The sequence below is a fragment of the Coregonus clupeaformis genome, chromosome 29 (assembly GCF_020615455.1).
Source record: "Coregonus clupeaformis isolate EN_2021a chromosome 29, ASM2061545v1, whole genome shotgun sequence".
Taxonomy (NCBI): Eukaryota; Metazoa; Chordata; class Actinopteri; order Salmoniformes; family Salmonidae; genus Coregonus; species Coregonus clupeaformis.
Genome location: NC_059220.1, coordinates 41,204,180 through 41,226,759, shown reverse-complemented (window position 1 = coordinate 41,226,759; position 22,580 = coordinate 41,204,180). Strand labels below are relative to the sequence as shown.

The 22,580-nt window shown below is 46.8% G+C and overlaps 1 protein-coding gene across 3 annotated transcripts in view; it reads right to left on the bottom strand.

Moving 5' to 3' along the window:
- The window catches only part of LOC121564142 (ena/VASP-like protein), a 53,169-nt gene extending 33,727 nt beyond the window's left edge, over positions 1–19,442 (bottom strand). The window contains exon 1 of one of the 3 annotated variants that reach the window (XM_045209207.1): positions 19,118–19,442. In XM_045209207.1, coding sequence (XP_045065142.1) covers positions 19,118–19,140 — 23 coding nt within the window. In that variant the 5' untranslated portion in view covers positions 19,141–19,442. Of the gene's footprint in view, positions 1–11,300; positions 11,419–14,198; positions 14,503–19,117 lie in introns of those variants that run through there. The other 2 variants (XM_045209205.1, XM_045209206.1) reach the window with 2 other exon arrangements.
- Positions 19,443–22,580: the final 3,138 nt, after the last annotated feature.

Sequence of the window (22,580 nt, the reverse complement as noted above, 5' to 3'; positions counted from 1 at the left end):
ATGAGGTCAGCATCTAGGACCTGTCGCCGCGGAATCCAACTCCTCTCTTCAGGACCATACCCCTCCCAGTCCACGAGATACTGAAACCCCGGCCCCGCCGTCTGGAATCCATGATGCGACGCACCGTGTAGGCAGGACCACCTCCGATCATCCGAGGAGGAGGAGGAGGAGGCGGAGGAGGCAACAGAGGACTGAGGAAAACAGGCTTGAGGCAGGAGACATGAAAGGTGGGATGGACTCTGAGCGTCCTCGGGAGTTTGAGTCGAACTGCCACCGGATTGATCACCTTCTCCACCACAAACGGACCAATGAACTTCGGTAACAACTTCCTAGACTCAGTCCGTAAAGGAAGATCCCGTGTGGCCAACCAGACCCTATCTCCGATGGTGTAGGTGGGAGGCGGGGATCCGGCGACGATTCGCCTGGAGCTGATACCGGTCCGAAACTCTAAGGAGTGCTTTTCTGGCCCGATGCCAGGTCCGGTGGCAACGACGAATATGGACCTGAACAGAAGGCACTGAGAGCTCCTTCTCCTGAGAAGGGAACAAGGGAGGTTGGTAGCCATACAGGCACTGGAAGGGAGACATCCCAGTGGCAGATGTAGGGAGAGTATTGTGGGCATACTCAACCCAAGGCAACTGAGAGACCCAGGAGGTGGGGTTGGAAGAGGCCAGACAGCGTAGCGTGGATTCCATCTTCTGGTTGGCTCTCTCCGCCTGACCATTAGATTGGGGGTGAAAACCAGATGTGAGACTGACTGTAGCTCCAATGGCCAAACAGAAGGACTTCCAGACAGCAGAGGTAAACTGAGGGCCACGGTCGGAAACGATATCACTGGGCAACCCGTGGACCCTGAAAACCTCCCTAACCAGGATCTCGGACGTCTCCGAGGCAGAGGGGAAGCTTGGCAATAGGCACAAAGTGGGCGAACTTGCTGAATCTGTCCACGATAGTCAGAACGACCGTGTTCCCCTCAGAAGCGGGCAACCCAGTGACAAAGTCCAGGGCCAGATGCGACCATGGTCGCCGGGGAATAGGAAGGGGGTGAAGTAGTCCAGAGCTGGGCCGATTGGTACTCTTATTCTGCGCACACACTGGACAGGCAGCAACATAACCCCGAGTATCCTCGGCCATGGCAGGCCACCAAAAACGTCTGCGAAGAAACGCCATTGTCCGAGCCACGCCAGGGTGACAAGCCATCTTGCTGGCGTGGGACCATTTGAGGACAGCAGGACGAACCGACTCAGGCACAAACAACCGACCCGGGTGGACCGTTACCGGGACCGGGCTGAGTCCGAAGGGCCGCCAGCACCTCCTCCTCAATCTTCCACATAACTGCTCCCACGACGCAGTTCCGGGGGAGAATTGTCTCGGTCTTGGACCCACTCTCCTCCGTCTTGGAGAACATCCGGGACAAGGCGTCCCGCCTTGCCGTTCTTAGATCCAGGTCGGAACGTCAGGGAAAACTTGAATCGTCCGAAAAACAACGCCCACCTGGCCTGACGGGAGTTGAGACGTTTAGCCGATTGCACGTAAGCAAGATTCTTGTGGTCAGTCCAGACAATAAACGGTTGCTCCGCCCCCTCCAACCAGTGGCGCCACTCCTCCAAGGCAAGTTTCACCGCGAGAAGCTCCCGGTTACCCACATCGTAATTCCTCTCCGCAGGCGAAAGGCGACGAGAGTAGTAGGCGCAGGGATGGAGTTTACTGTCCGTGGAGCATCGCTGCGACAGGATGGCGCCAACTCCCACATCAGACGCGGTCCACTTCAACGACGAACTGACGGGCCGTGTCCGGTTGAGAGAGAATCGGTGCGTTGGTGAATCGCCTCTTCAAATCCAGAAACGCTCGATCCGCCTCCGGATTCCACTTGAAGGTCCTGATACTGGAAGTCAAGGCAGTTAACGGAGCGGCCACACGGCTGTAATCCCGGATGAATCTGCGGTAGAAATTCGCAAACCCCAAAAATCTCTGGAGCTGCAATCTCGTACCGGGCTGGGCCCATTCCAGAACCGCTCTAACCTTCTCCTGGTCCATCCTAATCTCTCCCCTGGAGATGATGTACCCGAGAAAGGATGTCGTGTGGGCGTGAAACTTCGCACTTCTCGGGCCTTCACGAACAGGCGATTCTCCAACAATCGCTGCAGAACCTGCCGGACATGCTGGACGTGGTCGGAAGGTTCCTTCGAGAAGATCAGAATGTCATCCAGGTAAACAAACACAAAGAGACCGATCATATCTCTCAGGACGTCGTTCACCATACTCTGGAATACCGCTGGAGCATTGGTCAGTCCAAACGGCATCACCTGATACCAAGTGACCCATCGGTGTATTGAAACCCGTCCAACCACTCGTCCCCCTCTCTGATCCGGACCATGTGATACGCATTGCGTAGGTCTAGCTTGGTGAACACCGTAGCACCCTGTAAGGAGTCGAAGGCAGAACTCATCAAGGGCAGGGGATACTTGTTCTTGACCGTGATGTCATTCAACCCCCGATAATCAATACACGGTCGAAGAGAGCCATCCTTCTTACCCACAAAGAAGAATCCTGCCCCCAGGGGTGATGACGAGGGACCGAACGAGACCAGCAGCTAGGGACTCCTTGATGTAGGTCTCCAAAGCCTCACGTTCAGGTCGGGAGATACTGTATAACCTTCCCTTGGGGTAGACAGCTCCAGGGAACAGGTTGATGGCACAATCATATGGTCGGTGGGGAGGGAGTGACAGAGCCTTCTGCTTACTGAAAACTTCCCCCAAATCGTGATATGTCTCGGGAACCAGGGACAAATCTGGGGGTTTAGCCTCAATCACCTGACTGGGAACCGAATGGGGGCAGGCAGTCTTGAGACAGTTAGCATGACAATCAAGGCTCCAACTCGTTACCTTGCCCGTCACCCAATCGAACGTGGGATTGTGTTCCTTCAGCCAGGGGTATCCAAGGACCAGAGGAACCTGGGAAGACGGCAGAATGAAGAATGAAATCATCTCAGAATGATTCCCCGACAACCGCATCTTAACCGGTTCAGTCCTCATCGTGATACGTGCCAGACTACTGCCGTCCAGAGTGGTAGCTTCAATGGCTTCCGGCAATTGCTCCTTGGAAAGCCCCAGCTGTTCCACCAACTCGGCATCTAGAAAGCTTCCATCGGCACCTGAATCGATAAAAGCGTTAATCGCTAAGCTCTGATTCCTGTTCATAAGGGTAGCCGGGAAACGGGGTCTGACAGAGGTATTGAGAGGTCGAAACTGGCTCGCTAAAAGTCCTCCCAACTTTAGCGAGCCGCGCAGTTTGACGACCCGACTGGAACCTGAGAAGCTGATCGGTTGGACGGAGCCCATTGCTTCTCCCTCCTTCGCTCTCGGACTCGATTATCCACCCGAATAGACAAGGCTACCAAGCTGTCCAGGTCACTAGACTCGGATAGGAGATCAACTCATCCTTGAGCTGCTCCGACAGACCCTGGTAAAAGGCCGCTTGCAGAGCCTCCTCATTCCACCCACTCTCCACAGCCAACGTCTTGAACTCGATCACGAAGTCGGCCACGCTGCGAGTTCCTTGGCGAAGCGAAAACAGGCGCCTAGCTGCGTCCCTCCCTCGGACGGAATGGTCGAAGAGCTTCCTCATCTCGGCCGTGAACCCCTGGTATGAAGCCATGCAGGGATCCTGTCGTTCCCAAACGGCTGAAGCCCACTCCAGCGCTCGACCACGCAGCAACTCAATCACAAAGGCTATCCTAGCCTTGTCTGTGGCATAAGAGTAGGGCTGTAGATCGAACACTAATCCACACTGCATAAGGAAGGAACGGCATCTTCCCAGCTCCCCCTCATATTTATCCGGTGTCGGAACCTTGGGCTCACGGAAGGACACAGCTTCAGAAGCGGCAGGCGAGATGGGTGAAACCGGTAGTGGATCTTCCACCGGACACTTGCGTTGGTTCTGGACCTCCGTCAGACCGGTAGAAAGGTTCCGAACTGACAACGCGATCTCCTGTAGTACCGTGCTATGATGGCCCAACATCTTCTCCTGCTGGGTAATGGCATGGCGAACAGAGTCCAGGTCCGCTGGGTTCATTACTGGCCGGATCGTTCTGTCACGAGTTGCTAAGCCAGAACCCAGAAGCAGACCAGGACAAGGTAAGTTGAAACGAAGGTGAGTGTTTATTTACAAGTTCAAGAGTGATGCTGAATAATCCAGGGAACAGAGCGGGCGGCGTTGATTAGTTGTTGGGGGTGCAGTGGTTGATCCCATCCTGAGTCGGCAGCCGCCGACCACCAGGCAGAGGTTGGATGAAGGTTCCGGACGGGTGACTGCAGATGGAACAAAACGGGGGTAAGTAAGCAACAAACCAACAAGGTGCAAAAACAACAAAACTAACGCTAGGCTCTAAGACTGATACTCTGGTAAACCTACTGTTCATGGCTAACGATCCGGCAGGGAATGGATGTTAGGCCAGAGCCTAAGAAGGGTGATGATCAGGACCAGGTGTGCAGATTGCTGATGGGATGCAGGTGCGGAAATCAAGAGAGCTCCCCGGAGCGTTCCAGAACCCTCGGGAAACTGGAGATCACGAACATAACAACTAGTCCACAGACAGGACCCGACTCAGACTGCCGGGATCGTTACAAATATCATACCCCCAAGACATGCTAACAAGGGAGGTTTGCATTTTCTTTTGGGGGGGGGGGGGTTGATATTTATGCCTCTAACGTTCTCAGTCATCATTATTAACAATTCATTAAGGATTATCTGTAATCATGGAAGCATCCACATTAATGTAGAAGTTGAGTGAGGACGTAAGTGGTGACTGTGGCTCTCCTTGTCAGTCACTATGGGCTTAAACCCTGTCGGTCTTCCTTATACTCAAGACTACACCTTTTTTTTAAAATGGATAAGCACTTTTCATGTCCAAGTCATGAATAAAAGTCAAAATATGGATAAAAAACACAAATTAACAGAATTTGCAGGGGAACGAAAACAGACAATAATATGGGGTCTTTGTTTCTATACATATAGAAGATATAAAAATGATTCCTGAATAATTAAATGGCCATTGACAGGTTGTGTGTGTGTAATATCTATTGGAGACTTTTGCGTGAATTATTTAGTTTTAAGAAACATACATTCAATATAACACTCAAAACAATATAGCCAGTCAATATCAATGTAGTTAAATACAATGAAATCACCCCTGTACCTGTGTAAGTGTGTAGGCCTATCCCACTGAGCAAAACCAGTTGAAAATATGTACTTTCAACCAGTTCTGCAGTTGAAATTACATCTTTACAACCAGTTTTGCTTACTGGGATTGGACAGGAATGCTCAGACACGTCACCATTATAATACGGTACTTGGGGATACCTTGAAATAGCTATTACACAGAGAGCGGTAGTACAACATCCATTACGGTGGCTTATAAGGATCTAGAGGCAGAAGTTGAGATAACGCTAGCCTCCAGACATGTTCCAGCTAGACGAGTGGGAGTGAGATGCTGGATGGAGGCTTCTGCTACATTGAGTGCTTAACCATGTCAAATAAGCCTCATGGGTGAGCTGGAGAAAGGAGGCCACCATGTTTCCAATGCCTTTTGAATTAAGCAAGCCTCTGCCCCTAAACACACACTGTCACGCTCTGGCTCCGGGACTGTGTATTTTGAGCCAGGGTGTGTTCATTTGGTTGTGTTTGGTATTGGTTGTGTTGTATTTGGTTGTGTTTCCTTGTTTGGTCGTGTGACTCCCAATCAGTGGTAACGAGTGTCAGCTGTCGGCTCGTTATCTCTGATTGGGAGCCATATTTAAACTGTCAGTGTTCACTTTAGTGTTGTGGGTTTTTGTTCCGTATCAGTCATTGTAACTGAGGACTTCATGATTCGTCATTGTTTGTTGTTTTGTTTTGAGTACTTTAATTAAATAAAGTCATGTTCGTATCGCACACTGCGCCTTGGTCCACTCACTTAGTAGACGTTCGTGACAGAAAAACCCACCGTACCAGGACCAAGCAGCGTGTCCAGGAGCCAAGGGTCTGGACATGGGAGGAGATTTTGGATGGTAAAGGGTCTTGGACTTGGGAGGAAATCCTGGATGGGATGGATCGCCGGCCATGGAGTAAAACAGTGGAGAGGCGACTGAGAGAGGAGCAACGGCGTCAGCAGGGCCATCGTCGGAAGGACGAGAGGCAACCCCCAAAAGTTTTTTTGGGGGGCACATGGCTTAGGCTGGGCAGCAGGAGGCTGCCACAGGGAGACGTGGAGAGAAGGCTACCGGATTACGGGAGCCATTGGCGAGTAGAGGGAGGGAAGTAGTTGAGGCACGGCGTGAGAGACTGAGGTGTGTTACCAGTCCGGTCCGGCCCGTTCCTGATCCCCGGTTAAGGCCAGTGGTGTGTGTTCCCAGTACGGACCGGCCTGTTCCTACTCCACGCTCCAAGCCCACGGTGTGCGTCGCCAGTCCAGCCCGGCCGGTTCCTGTTCCACGCACTAAGCCTGCGGTGTGCGTCGCCAGCCCTGCCCGGCCGGTTCCTGCTCCACGCACTAGGTTTACGGTGTGCGTCGCCAGTCCAGCCCGGCCGGTTCCTGTTCCACGCACTAAGCCTGCGGTGTGCGTCGCCAGCCCTGCCCGGCCGGTTCCTGCTCCACGCACTAGGTTTACGGTGTGCGTCGCCAGCCCAGCCCGGCCTGTCCCTGCTCCACGCACAAAGCCTACGGTGTGCGTCGCCAGCCCAGCCCGGCCTGTTCCTGCTCCACGCACAAGGCCTACGGTGTGCGTCGCCAGCCCGACCCGGCCTGTTCCTGCTCCACGCACAAAGCCTACGGTGTGCGTCGCCAGCCCAGCCCGGCCTGTTCCTGCTCCACGCACAAAGCCTACGGTGTGCGTCGCCAGCCCAGCCCGGCCTGTCCCTGCTCCACGCACAAAGCCTACGGTGTGCGTCGCCAGCCCAGCCCGGCCTGTTCCTGCTCCACGCACAAGGCCTACGGTGTGCGTCGCCAGCCCGACCCGGCCTGTTCCTGCTCCACGCACAAAGCCTACGGTGTGCGTCGCCAGCCCAGCCCGGCCTGTCCCTGCTCCACGCACAAAGCCTACGGTGTGCGTCGCCAGCCCAGCCCGGCCTGTTCATGCTCCACGCACCAGGCCCACGGTGTGCGTCGTCAGCCCAGCTCGTCCTGTCCCTGCTTCACGCACCAGGCCCACGGTGTGCGTCGTCAGCCCAGCCCAGCCGGTTCCTGCTCCACGCACCAGGCCCACGGTGTGCGTCGTCAGCCCAGCTCGGCCTGTCCCTGCTCCACGCACCAGGCCCACGGTGTGCGTCGTCAGCCCAGCCCAGCCGGTCCCTGCTCCACGCACCAGGTCCACGGTGTGCGTCGCCGGCCCAACCCGGCCTGTTCCTGCCACTCGCACCAAGCCAAGGGTGCGAGTCGTCAGCCGGATTCAGCCTGTTCCTGCCACTCGCACCAAGTCAAGGGTGCGAGTCGTCAGCCGGATTCAGCCCATTCCTGCTACTCGCACCAAGCCAGGGATGCGAGTCTTCAGCCTGGTGAGGCCTGTTCCGGCTCCACGCACCATGCAAAGGGTGCGTATCGTCTGCCAGGTCCGGTCCATTCCTGCCTCACGCGCCAAGCCAGGGGTGCGCGTCGGCAGTCCTGATCCAGCTAACTGGGTCAGATCGGACTGGGGGCACTACGGGGGGATTGTAGTAGGGTGGTGGTCAAGCCCGGAGCCAGAGCCGCCTCCGAGGAGCAACACCCACCCAGCCCTCCCCTATTTGGGGTGTAGGCGCGGTCGGAGTCCGCGCCTTTAGGGGGGGGTACTGTCACGCTCTGGCTCCGGGACTGTGTATTTTGAGCCAGGGTGTGTTCATTTGGTTGTGTTTGGTATTGGTTGTGTTGTATTTGGTTGTGTTTCCTTGTTTGGTCGTGTGACTCCCAATCAGTGGTAACGAGTGTCAGCTGTCGGCTCGTTATCTCTGATTGGGAGCCATATTTAAACTGTCAGTGTTCACTTTAGTGTTGTGGGTTTTTGTTCCGTATCAGTCATTGTAACTGAGGACTTCATGATTCGTCATTGTTTGTTGTTTTGTTTTGAGTACTTTAATTAAATAAAGTCATGTTCGTATCGCACGCTGCGCCTTGGTCCACTCACTTAGTAGACGTTCGTGACACACACACACACACACACACACACCTTAAGCAAGCCGCTGCTGTACACACACGCACACACACATACACAGGGCCTTTCAGTGCAGCACTGTATGTATCATGGATGTTGGGTTTCGGTGTAATGTTCTGTATGTACCCCATCCATTAGCTGAGTACTTTCTGGTAGTACAGTTCTGGGATGTATTCAATAGGAACCAAAAGGAAGCAAACGGCAGAAACAGGGATGGACTAACCTGAACTTGTCCAATAAGAAACGTTAGTTTTCATTGCAAAACGCTTTTAGTTGCAAAACCTTTTACTACGGTGTGCACACCCCTGGTTTACCGGCTTTGTCCAGGAATACACAAATTGGGGATGGTTTAAATTAATAGTAAGGTAAGGGGCAGCGTTTTTTCTAAAAGTAGGCTGCTGGTTTGTCACAGCAGTTCTAGGCCTAATTTCCCCATCATCACAACTAAATAACATTTTGCCTGGGAACAATTCAGGGTTTCCATGGTAACCCTGGAGGCAGAGCGGGCATCAAGCAGTGAGAGGACAGCAACCCTAGCTGGTGACCAGCCAGCGGGCAATCCCTTTGTTGCCAGGCAGGGTAATTGTTTAATGCTGCTGGTTCAGTGGAACGTACCCGAAACAGAACCGAATAATAGAACAACAACACAGCATCACTCTCTCCGTCTGCTGCATCATGTGAGCTACAATATTTGATTGGTAAGGCCTTCTCTCTCGCTCCCTGTTTACCGGGTACAATGACATGTCTGCTAGTCTGCTAATTGTAGTTCACATTTCAGTCACATCAAGTGCAAAGCCAAAAATAGAGTATGAGACCTCTAATGAAAAATGTGTAAGGCAGGTGAAGAAATCCCACCGCTGCCTCCAAACGTAAGGCTGATGATAATAAATGAAGATCCAGGGACACTGACTTCAGTATTAGACTTCAAGCTTTAATTAGAGACTATCCAACCTAAAGGGGACAAATAAAATACAAATACTATAAGCAGAGAAACAGCTGCCACCAGCAGTGGCACCAAACTCTAAACTGGAGATCTCCCAGCAACCCCTGCTCTATACTTCAGAGCCAGAGTCTACGCTGTCAAAATAAGAGTCTCTCAATACAGGTCCCACACATGCATGCTGTAGAGTATAGCATTGTATCTTGTCTTGCACAGGCAGGTAGCCTCATCCTCAGGCGTAGTAGAGCGACCAGTGAGAAGGAAACCAGAGCTGCCAGTGGCAGCAGCAGTAGAGGGGGACTCCCATTAGAACAGCAGACTTAATTAAAGTTACCTCTCCCATTCAGTCTGTAGTCTGTACCCTCCCTGACTCCTTGCTCCACGCACCGACAATCACAAAAAAGAGTCTGTACGTTTTGTTCTGCCCAGCACCCCTTAACAAGTGATGCTTTGTCATAGAACACTAAGCTCATGAACATACAGCTGATGTATGGCACATATACATAAACTCTAAATAAAGGTGAGGGTATTTTTAGCTGCGGGCAGCACCAATGAAGAAAAACAGCACCATGCACATTTTGGTGAATGAGTTAAAAAAGGAGAAGTGGAGTTCCTTCCCTGTTATTAGAGAGAGGGCAGCAGGGAGGGGATTGAGTGGATTATACGCTCTAGTGTTTTTCCCAGAGTGCAGTGCAGTATAATCATTTTGGGGCGGCTCCACCACACACACACACACACCCACACGCACCAGCTGACAGAGAGCGTCTCAGTGTCGGGATTACAGGCGATTTCCGAGGAGATCGTTACCGCACTCCCGTTTTAAGGCGAAATTAACTAGGGTTTAACTCTCATATAGGCACCAGGCTGTAATCTCAGCACAGAGAAATTCCCACTGGAAGGGAGTTCTGTGAGGACAGAGGCCTTCAGTAATTGTGTGGGGCAACTTCGCGGCAGGCCTGGGTGGTATTCATTAGGCACCAAATGGTAGAAAATGGACAGAAACAGGGAAGGACTACATGATCTTGTCCAAAAATAAACACTTGTTTTTGTTTTCCGTTGCCAAAATGTTTTGTTACGGTGTAACCTATTGAACTCCACTCTGGTGGAAGACCTGGTGGCAAGTGTGGTTATATAAAAGGAACAGACTGCCAAGATCATTTTCAGACAATAGTGTGTGTAAACGTCTTTGAGACTATTAAAAAAATTGCACAATAATGCCATAAAGCATGAGGATTTACATAACTGTAAACTGAGCATTAAACACAGAAAACATAAAGAAAAAATAAACCTCTTTGTGCTCACTAATGCACTGTATTGTTTTCAGACAACAATACATAACACTCTATGTCACCAAGCTCCAGCTTCAATCCCTAGGAATCACTTTGTCCACCACATGATGGACAAGCTGAATGTTTTACCCTGCCCCCACCACTCTTACGTGTTAAAGTATAGCACGTTGAATGGACAAAGAAATAAGCCACATACAGGAGAGAGGGATGTGGTCCTTAATGGTATTTTCCTGCTGCTCCATTAATATGCTTATCTTCTTAGCGAAATGTCCCTGCTTGTGCAAAAAGGGCACACACACACACACACACACACACACACACACACAGTTCCAAGCCTCCACCACAACCCACCAGCCAAAGTGTCACCCAAATTGCAGTGTCCAAAACCAATGATGTTCAATACCACTGAGATACTGTTGCTGTCCAGTGTTCACCACTGTGATATCATGTTCTGTAAACTATACCTCCCACTCAAACTAACAGAAACAGCTGTTTCCTAAAGCTGACTTGGACCACTTTGTATGTAGGTCAATAGCCAGTACATTAGTGTTTGGCATGAGTGACACTTTGACATCAGCTGAAGCGCAACAAGAGTCACCATATTGCTGGGATGATTTTCAGCAACAAATGATGAAGGTATACATGCTATTCAGCAAGAATATTAAATTACAATTTTAATGGCAGGAAGTTCGTGCAAATTGTGTGTGCCTCTGTCCTGAGTAAAGAACTGTCGAATGGTGTCCAAACTAGTGTCACGCAAACTAGACAAAAGTCGAGGTAACAGTTAGGTAAGCAAATTTCCATATGACGCTACAAAAACATATTCTCGGCTTAAAATCAGGTTTAATTACGTTGGTTTCTTCCCAGTCTCTAATGTATGTGTAGCACATGGGGATGTGTGAAACTTACTCCTCAGCCTGAAGTGTCCCCACTTGCGCCAGCAAATAGCTTTTCAAGTGGCGCCGACTGGTAAGAAGCTTCGGGAGGTTGGTCATGTGTGCTAGCAAGGCAGAGGTCCTGGGTTCGAGCCTCGGTATGAGCCAAATCAGGAGGAAGCAGTACTCATTAAGCAAGCAGCGTGACATCATATGCACAATGCATGATGAAAGTGAAGGCTACTGTAAGCCTCGTCCCAGATCAGTTGTACTGTATTCATGATCAGTTGTGCTGTATAGCCAACTACTATTATATAGACAGCACAAACAGATCTGGGACCAAGTGAACAGTAGTCTTCACTGTATCCAGCCATCTCCATCTGGGACAGCAACAAAACATTCCATCCATCTTTTCAGGAGGAACATAAGATGGGCACTGGAGCAAAACACAACGTTGAGTTTAGCCTGAAGCTGTGCTATCTTCAATACGAGTGTAGATTAAACATGGGGCCTTATACAGTGTCTATTCAGAGAATATAGTGCAACCGGAAAAAAGTTTGTTCAGTGTAGCATTCACATGCTGTTCTATTCTTATCATGATCAGTGGGTGGGTGTTGCTAACTTTAACGTATAACGTTAGCACCATGGGGTTAATAAATGAGAAAGAATAGACTATATTAGAAGTATTGCTTTGGATGTGTCATTTCAGTCAGGCAGTCATTAGGTCATTTCAGTAATTTTCCATGTCATTTCAGTCAAGTCCATTTGTCATTCCCTGGATGAAGAAGCTACAGTTGAAGTCGGAAGTTTACATACACCTTAGCCAAATACATTTAAACTCTGTTTTTCACAATTCCTGACATTTAATCCTAGTAGAAATTCCCTGTCTTAAATCAGTTAGGATCACCACTTTATTTTAAGAATGTGAAATGTCAGAATAATAGTAGAGACAATGATTTATTTCAGTTTTTATTTCTTTCATCACATTCCCAGTGGGTCAGAAGTTTACATACACTCAATTAGTGTTTGGTAGCATTGCTTTTAAATTGTTTAACTTGGGTCAAATGTTTCAGGTAGCCTTCCACAAGCTTCCCACAATAAGTTGGGTGAATTTTGGCCCATTCCTCCTGACAGAGCTGGTGTAACTGAGTCAGGTTTGTAGGCCTCCTTGTTCGCACACACTTTTTCAGTTCTGCCCACAAATGTTCTATAGAATTGAGGTCAGGGCTTTGTGATGGCCACTCCAATACCTTGACTTTGTTGTCCTTAAGCCATTTTGCCACAACTTTGGAAGTATGCTTGGGGTCATTGTCCATTTGGAAGACCCGTTTGCGACCAAGCTTTAACTTCCTGACTGATGTCTTGAGATGTTGCTTCAATATATCCACATCATTTTCCTTCCTGATGATGCCATCTATTTTGTGAAGTGCACCAGTCCCTCCTGCAGCAAAGCACCCCTACAGCATGATGCTGCCACCCCCGTGCTTCACGGTTGGGATGGGTTCTTTGGCTTGCAAGCCACCTCCTTTTCCCTCCAAACATAACGATGGTCGTTATGGCCAAACAGTTCTATTTTTGTTTCATCAGACCAGAGGACATTTCTCCAAAAAGTACGATCTTTGTCCCCATGCGCAGTTGCAAACCGTAGTCTGGCTTTTTTATGGCGGTTTTGGAGCAGTGGCTTCTTCCTTGCTGAGCGGCCTTTCAGGTTATGTCGATATAGGACTCGTTTTACTGTGGATATAGATACTTTTGTACCCGTTTCCTCCAGCATCTTCACAAGGTCCTTTGCTGTTGTTCTGGGATTGATTTGCACTTTTCGACCCCAAGTACGTTAATCTCTAGGAGACAGAATGTGTCTCCTTCCTGAGCGGTATGACGGCTGCGTGGTCCCATGGTGTTTATACTTGCGTACTATTGTTTGTACAGATGACCGTGGTACCTTCAGGCGTTTGGAAATTGCTCCCAAGGATGAACCAGACTTGTGGAGGTCTACAATTTATTTTCTAAGGTCTTGGCTGATTTCTTTTGATTTTCCCATGATGTCAAGCAAAGAGGCACTGAGTTTGAACGTAGGCCTTGAAATACACCCACAGGTACACTTCCAATTGACTCAAATTATGTCAATTAGCCTATCAGAAGCTTTTAAAGCCATGACATCATTTTCTGGAATTTTCCAAGATGTTTAAAGGCATAGTCAACTTAGTGTATATAAAGTTCTGACCCACTGGAATTGTGATATAGTGAATTATAAGTGAAATAATCTGTCTGTAAACAATTGTTGGAAAAAGTACTTGTGTCATGCACAAAGTAGATGTCCTAACCGACTTGCCAAAACTATAGTTTGTTAACAAGAAATGTGTGGAGTGGTTGAAAAACAAGTTTTAATGACTCCAACCTAAGTGTATGTAAACTTCCGACTTCAACTGTACCATTGTCAGTACTCAGTAGGTCAAAATAGAAATGTTCAAAAGTTCTGTCAACTACTTACATCTGCAACACATGTGTTGCCATTACAATTCCAGTTAAATGCCTTTCAATCAATAATACAATTCTGTTTTTAAATGGGAGAATATTCAGAGATGAATCCAGATTATTTAAGGTTCATAAAAAAAAAAATTACACCAGGGGATTTGGTGCTGTATGCATTAGAATCTATAGTGACATTAGCATTAGAGGTTTATAATGTTTTTGTTTCTTTGAATAACTAACTCTCATTAACCTCCCTAACAGTTGCCAATTCGCCACAGTAAAATGTGTGGATTAGTCTTCATAAAAACATTAATGTTTTAGACATTATAAATGCTCATGTGTGTGTATAAATGCTTATTAATACTTTTTAATAGCTTACAAACTGTAAACAAAAAAAAACATGTATTAATGCTTATTCATGAATTATTATGAAGTATTACCAAATGAATGCACAACCAACCTGGCTGAGTAGTTGCTGTAGAAGAGTCCAGAATCACTGACACTCTGAGGCATGTAGAACCGTAGTGCTTGGAGCTGGTGGATATCCATACTGATTACAAAAAAACACTTCTTTTTGAAAAATACCTTCTTTGTTTTTGTCGCAAAACTGTCACATTACTGGCCTTGTTTCCAGTATGCCATACCGCACTTTAAAATGTAACTCTACAGCTCAGATGTTTTATTATCCTCAAAAGATTATACAAACCCATCAGGGTACAACTTGACAGTAGTCATAATCAAATGTTTTATAATAAAGATGGGAATCTCACAACCCCCAAAAAAAAAAAATGCCCCTTTTTTCTAGTCTGAGTGCAGAATAAACACAAATCCAGCAACAAAGAGATGAGCGACGATGAGGTCACTGAAAGGACCGTTGTAGGGCCTGCTGCAGACGGCTTGTGATCATATTACAGATGGCTGATGCTCCTAGTGGTCCTGCTCCTGTATCCATCACCCCCTGAGTGCTGTTGTCCTCCTGTTGTTCTTCTGTTTGGCTCTGGGAGATTAGCCCATATCCCACCCCAACCCCCCACCCAGCTGTGACAGGGTGCAGACCAAACATACACACAGAGAACTTATAGATTGCATGTGCGCACACACACACCCTCCTCCCTTAAACCAGCCAGCAGCCAGCTGTCGCCATGGACACCCAGCATGTGAGGCCTGTTCGTATAGTCTGTATTGATTGGGGATGCCCCTTGCGATGCCATCAAGCACTGGATTTACACTGAAGACAATGGGACAATGATGGAGTGATGAGTGTTTGCACTTTGCACCTTGTGGAAGGGGGCCATCTGAATAAGGTAAAATACATATAGTTGATCTGTCTGGCACACAAGTCAATTAGGCTACATACAGACAATCATATACAGTGCATTTGTAAAGTATTCGGACCCCTTTACTTTTTCCACATTTTGTTATATTACAGCCTTATTCGAAAATTGATTAAATAAATAGAAATCCTCATCAATCTACACACTATACCCCATAATGACAAAACGAAAACAGGTTTTTAGAAATCTTTGCAAATGTATTACAAATAAAAAACAGAAATACCTTATTTACATAAGTATTCAGACCTTTTGCTATGAGACTCGAAATTGAGCTCTGGTGAATCCTGTTTCCATTGATCATCCTTGATTGATTGGAGTCCACCTGTGGTAAATTCAATTGATTGGACATGATTTGGAAAGGCACACACCTGTCTATATAAGGTCCCACAGTTGACAGTGCATGTCAGAGCAAAAACCAAGCCATGAGGTCAAAGGAATTGTCCGTACAGTTCCGAGATCGGATTGTGTTGAGGCACAGATCTGGGGAAGGGTACAAAAACATTTCTGCATCATTGAAGGTCCCCAAGAACACAGTGGCCTCCATCATTCTTAAATGGAAGACGTTTGGAACCACCAAGACTCTTCCTAGAGCTGGCAGCCCGGCCAAACTGAGCAACCGGAGAAGGGCAATGGTCAGGGAGGTGACTAAGAACCCGATGGTCACTGACAGAGCTCCAGAGTTCCTCTGTAGAGATGGGATAACCTTCCAGAAGGACAACCATCTCTGCAGCACTCCACCAATCAGGCCTTCATGGTAGAGTGGCCAGACGGAAGCCACTCTTCAGTAAAAGGCATATGACAGCCCGCTTGGAGTTTACCAAAAAGCACCTAAAGGACTCTCAGACCATGTGAAACAAGATTCTCTGGTCTGATGAAACCAAGATGGAACTCTTTGGCCTGAATGCCAAGTGTCATGTTTGGAGGAAACCTGGCACCATCCCTACGGGGAAGCATGGTGGTGGCAGCATCATGCTGTGGGGATATTTTTCAGCGGCAGGGACGGGGAGACTAGTCAGGATCTAGGAAAAGATGAACAGAGCAAAGTACAGAAAGATCCTTGATGAAAACCTGCTCCAGAGCGCTCAGAACCTCAGACTGGGGTGAAGGTTCACCTTCCAACAGGACAACGACCCTAAGCACACAGCAAAAACAACACAGGAGTGGCTTCGGGACAAGTATCTGAATGACCCAGCCAGAGCCCGGACTTGAACCCGATCTAACATCTTTGGAGAGACCTGTAAATAGCTGTGCAGTGATGCTCTCCATCTAACCTGACAGAGCTTGAGAGGATCTGCAGAAAAGAATGGGAGAAACTCCCCAAATACAGGTGTGCCAAGCTTGTAGCGTCATACCCAAGAAGACTCAAGGCTGTAATCTCTGCCAAAGGTGCTTCAACAAAGTACTGAGTAAAGGGTCTGAATACTTATGTAAATGTGATATTTATGCTTATTATTTTTAATACATTTGCAAACATTTCTAAAAACCTGTTTTTGCTTTGTCATTAAGGGGTATTGTGTGTAGATTGATGAGGACAAAACACAATTTAGAATAAGGCTGCAACGTAACAAAATGTGGAAAAAGACAAGGGGTCTGAATACTTTCCGAATGCAATGTACACGCAAGCACACGCGCACAAGCACATACACGCATCTCAGCAGACATACAGTACCAAGACACATACAACTTCATTGGAAATTGAATGTTGTGGTTTGAGTAATGGTGGGTGGTTGACATATGAGCCAGAGGGTAGTCTCTAAACTACACTGTGTGGATGAGCCGTCCCATGCTCCGTCCGCCAACCCTGAACACCCTCAATAACTCATTCTTGTTGTTTCAGAAAAAAAGCGGAACAATCTCAAATGTCATTATGATAGTAACGCTACACTCTGACTAGTTGACATGGAGTCACTGAGGGCGATGGCACCACTATGGGTTGAACCACTGTTTTGGATTGGTCAAAATTAGTCCTACTCAGTTAGGATTGGTGGACAGCGCTTTGGGACACACTAGGCTGAACATAGGCCATTGTCAAGCTGAATTACTATCAGTGACTCTGTCGCTCCAGGAATCCAAAAAACCCAGCTGGACTGATTCACGATGCTCACTAACTAACATACAGCCTGTGACAAATACATTGTTGATATCAAAACATTGGAGAGAGACACATCAGAGATGGATGGATCATCCCAGTAGACTACAAGTCTTCCAGAATGAAAGGAAGTGCAGTAATGACGTGGTGTGTGATCGCCAAGGAGAAGAAAGGGGTAAGTAAGTAGTAGACACATGGCTAATGGATACAGCCCCTCCCCCCACCTCCATCCCAAGTCCTCCGTAAAGGCAGGTCCCTATCTGTCACTAATCATTATCCTTAAAGGGAAATGCAGCCAATTTGGTACTGTAGCGACTAGCTAGTTATGGGCCTGAGGAAGCACTACCACTGGCGAGTTAGCCTAGCAGCTAGCACAATTGATCTGTTTGATGTTAAGGGTCAGTCGTCAACTGAAAGGTAAGGAGGATAGCAGAGGGGGAGAGAGTGTCAGAGAGAGAGAGCGAGAGCAGGGGGAGTTAGGGTTAGAGAGCATGGAGAGCGAGAGGGAGAAAGAGAGGGGGGAGACAGGCTGAGGTAGTTTAAAAGCCAATAACTGCAGGTTCAGCAACAGCAAAGCTCCCCAAGGTCGTCAGGCCCTGTCGTGCCTCCTGAATGCAGATTCTTGACCAGAGTGAAAACTATATCCTTGTCATTCTATATGGACTGTTATTTCCGACCAAATGTAATTTGCATAAGCATGTAAGCTTGTTATTATGCCTTTATAATGTTGATCGGTCTCCAACTGAGTTCACTTTAGGGGTAAATGCATTCAGTTTGTCAAGTGACAATGTTCCTAAAGCTGTTACTCCTTCCTAAGATTAGTTATGTCATCATTACGCCTACAGTCAGTTATAAGCCCCACACACTGACAGAAAGCATTTGTCCACAGTCCTGTGTGTGAAACATGGTATTGGGCCTTAGCAAGAAAGTCATACTTCAAATCAATACACAAGGCACAAACACAACAAGGTTGTATAATCACAGTGATGTCATATAAAGCATCCCTAGGTTATTCTTCCCTCATACTGACTGCATCACCTGGGTTGTGTTCAATAGGGCGCTCCGTAGCGAAAAGTCCAGGTTGTCCTTCCCTGTTTAACTAATTTTTCTCTCTCTCATTTTGGCACTTAATGAACACAACCCTAAAAATCCAATCCTCACAAATCGCCATGTCCTAGTCAGGGCCAATTCCATTTCAATTCAGGAAGTATTCCTATTCCAATTCCCCTCTATTTCAGTTTACTTCCTGAATTGACTGAATTGAAATGGAATTGACCCCAACCCTGGTCCCAGTCTTTCTAATCTCCTATGTTTTTGAGACCCAGCCAGCTTGTGGTGGGAATCCCACCATACTACACAAATTAGCATTAGTTTAGCATTCCTAAGCATGGACAGTCTGTAAACAAGCATAAGATGGGATCAATCCTCTCTGAGGCAAAGCTGACACACTGATTGAAACTCATCTCCTTTTCCTCTGGGAAGAATGGAGAGATTTATCAAACTCATTCCTCTGACCAGCTGGCTGCAGTCTCAGCTCAGTGGAATGAAGGAAACACTCCCTGGAACTGTTAACCTTTGAGAAAAAGCTGGTTTGGAAACTGCTTTTACTGACACAAACAGTGAACAACTATGGTTTCTTACCGAGCTGAAAACAGAGATTCAGTTTTGTATAGGAACTACCTACCAAAACCATTTTCCCTATAGGCCATAAACCTTTAATATTATTGTCTTTACATTGTTGTCCGATCACATCTCTGATCAATACACTTCACCCCTGAATAGTCAAATTTCCAACAAGAGCAACATCAGGTTATATATCTAATAACTAGCTACCAATACCATTTTTCATCTAGGATCATGAAGTCAAGCCTATTCCTGAACATATAATATCAACAGAAAATTCTGAAGCAGATGGACAAGGCAAAAGCAACACAGTGAGAAAGGCATTATCCTTACCTGAAGTCATCAAAGGAATACATGGTTGGCAGATAGTTTCAATGGAGGAGGTAGAAGTGAAATCCTTTTGCATAAGATGAAAAGTGGGGGAGATTACACGGAAGGGAAAGCATCAGTGAGAGTGGAGAGTATGCGGAACGCACACCTCATCTTCTATCTTCTTCAGACAGGTAAAAATAAATAATCATTCTAGAAGCGCCAGAATCCACAAACTGATGTGAAGGGAAAAGAGCGCAGCTGGCTCAGAGAGTGAGAGTGAAGGGAAAAGGAAGGAGTGAGTGTGACCGTGTGTTTGTGTGAGAGTGAGTGAGGAAGGGAAAGAGAGCGCGAGAAGGAGAGAGCGAGTGTGTGCGTGCGAGAGAGTCAGGGAGAGAGTCAGATTGAGTCAGTAAGAGAGAGAGTCAGAGAGAGGAGGAGAGAGAGAGAGCAGAGAACATGTGATCACGCCAGCCCAGTCACCTTACCTATACTCACATCCACTCTAAGGATTGGAGGGCTGTATAGCCTATCTGCCTCTGAGGAGTCTCGCCCATTGGATGTACTGAAAGAGCCACATGATCCCTGTAACCAGTGTATAAGCACGGCATGATAGCTTGGTCCCAGATCTGTTTGTGCTGTATAGCCAACTACTATAGTCATTGTCAATGCCAGACAGCAGATCTGGGACCAGTCTAACAGCATGATAGGAACTTGTAAAAATGACTCTTGGCGACACTGTCACACATGCACCTATCTTAGATTTAGAAGTATTTTGACTAAAATACCTACACAATTTCACATTAACATTTTATTCATGTCATTCTGTTGCCAAATAAATAAAAACTCTGGTCATTTAGCCTAATTTTAGTCAGATATAGCCTAATATGGATAAGCAGATTTTTCATTACTTTCACTTGACCTATTTGCCACTGCACAGCTCCTACACTTAAAAGTGTTACTGCAGTAATTTATGGCATCGTTAATTAGGGGGTTTCTTCCTCAATGAGATTCCATCAGGTTGATGCAAACATTGATCAATAAGCTGCTATGCAACAAAGCAAAGTGTCGAAAACAAAGAGCATTCTCTCAGCCCTGCAAAGGAGGGTTTAGGTTAATTGCTTCAAGGAGCCGTATATAGGCTTGATTGCTACTACAATGAAACAATATGCTAGTGGGAATCTATAGTCCAACAGACAGTTGAACCAGGGTGTATTGGGTCTGTTCTGATGATGATCCTGACACACACACACACACTGAAAAGAACATGCAAAATAAGGATTCCTTTTATTTTCTAGAGCTGACATTTAGAGGGCAATACTCTTATTTTGAAGTCAGTCATTTGATACGGTTGTATGGTTGGTTTCTACATGGAGTGGGAATACAAGAAGCAGAATCTGGATCTTCATCAATAAACTGCAGAGGACATTTTAGTAGAATACGATGCATATGATAAGGTTAGGGCCTGTCGAGCAGTATCACACGAAAAGCGACTGATCTGAGAAGCCTTCAGGAAAACCCATAACTCAGCATTTTCACATTGCCAGCTACCCTTTTCGGCAGATGAGTCACAGCGGCAACCGCGCTCAAAAATCATTCTGAATTAACGTTTCCCAGGGGATTTTCTCCATACGCATTGACTGAGTATACAGAGTCATCATAGCATGATAAAACACTCATGCTAAAGCTATAAATAGCCCTGCATAGGAAAGTAGTGGAGTGCAGTGGCTGCAATGGAAGCACTGCGGTTGAATAAATCATTTAATTGAATCTTTCCAGTCACCTTGTGTCTTTCTGAAGATGTAAGAATTCCCTTTGGCTTCCTGACTGAAAGAACAGCCTCTGGTCAGACATAGGCTACAGGACACATGGAGAGCTTCAAAGAGCATTCATCCCTCTATACAATGAGACGATATATGAATCATATAGTACATGTATACTATGGTGTTAAATGAGATGCATCAACTTGGGAAACATGTATCAACTACGTTTCAGTGATGTTACACTCCAGCAGATTTGAAGGCACGGGGATATATCCTTAGCACAGTGTAAAATAATTATGTTTAGTGTGTATCCAGTATATCTATCTTTCATCATTTGGGGTAAATGGAAAACTGTGCCTAAGGCCTATAACAACGTCACAGTGGTGCTAAATGGCTTCAAAGAAAGCATGACCACACGTGGTGTGTGTGTGCGCAAGTGTGTGTGTACACTAGGGTTATTCTGATAGCTACCAGTGTTTAATATTAGTCTGATGTACTTTGTGAGAACGTAACATTTGACCGCTGTAACGCATTCGACTGTGTTAATACAAAGCCATAACTCTTCGCTCTATACAGCTCTATGAGCGCATACACAGCCATACATACCATCACTGTCACCATGAAGACAATCACATGTGCAACCACAAATAGTTCCCACCAAAGGTGACACATAGGCTCTCGGATTTTCTTGTTGTCCTAGTGGGTCAATCAGAATGTTGTCAGGATGCACATTTGTTGGAAACATATCTTTCAGTGCTCTCCAAAGCCGATTTCTACTTGCAGCTAACAACTCAGGATCATTCACCGCAGTCCCCACATATCGATGAAGTCCAGCTCTCTGAAAAATGTCTTCCATACCTGGAATCCCAAGGAGATTAGCCAAAAGTATCTTAATGTCTCCTATGGCAGACTGTGTTCCCACCGTCATTTCTTCCAACTTAGAAATCCAAGGATATGCTCCATCTTGAAGAGTAGGCAGCTTCTCAAGTATATCTGACATATCGGTATTCTGCAAAGGCTTATACTCCAGGTTCTGTCTTCGAATTATCACTGGCATCATCTTCTTACTTGTGTTCCCTTTTCTTGGCCTCAATATGTATTTCCTCTCCAATTTTTGAGATTATTTTTTCAGCAGTTTTTCCTTCTGTATCTTCAGCTTCTTGAGTTGTTCTTCCAATCTTCTTACTTCTTCTAAATTATTCGCCTTATCCAAGCATGATATGCATCAATCTATATCTCTTTCTATTTCTTCTGTGCTAGTCATTGTAGAATAAAATCCTCTTGAACATGAAGCACCTTTAATCTCCAAATCTTCATCGCTGTCTTCATCTTGACTTTCATCAGAGCTCGGGTTTCTTGTATCCTTCTCCTTCCAACTTCCATCACCCCTTCTTTCCGCTCTGGCCAATCTCTGTCTGATCACATATCCACCCATGATCTCTTCTGAATCACTCTGATCATCATCATCATCATCTTCAAATTCCATCCTCCTGAACCTCACTCTACCCTTAGTTTCCAGACATGTCGTTTCCTTCTTACTTTTGGAGTTTGGATTCATCTTTATGGTCGTTTCTGCTTGTCCTCTCTCTATTATTCGTTCATCTTCATCTCTGATGCAATAATCACCCTCCTGAATGATCATTGGAAGCTGAGGATAGACGTCCTTAAACTCTACTTTTTCCTCATAAGGTGGGGGCCTTTTTGCTGAATCCATATGTGAGAAA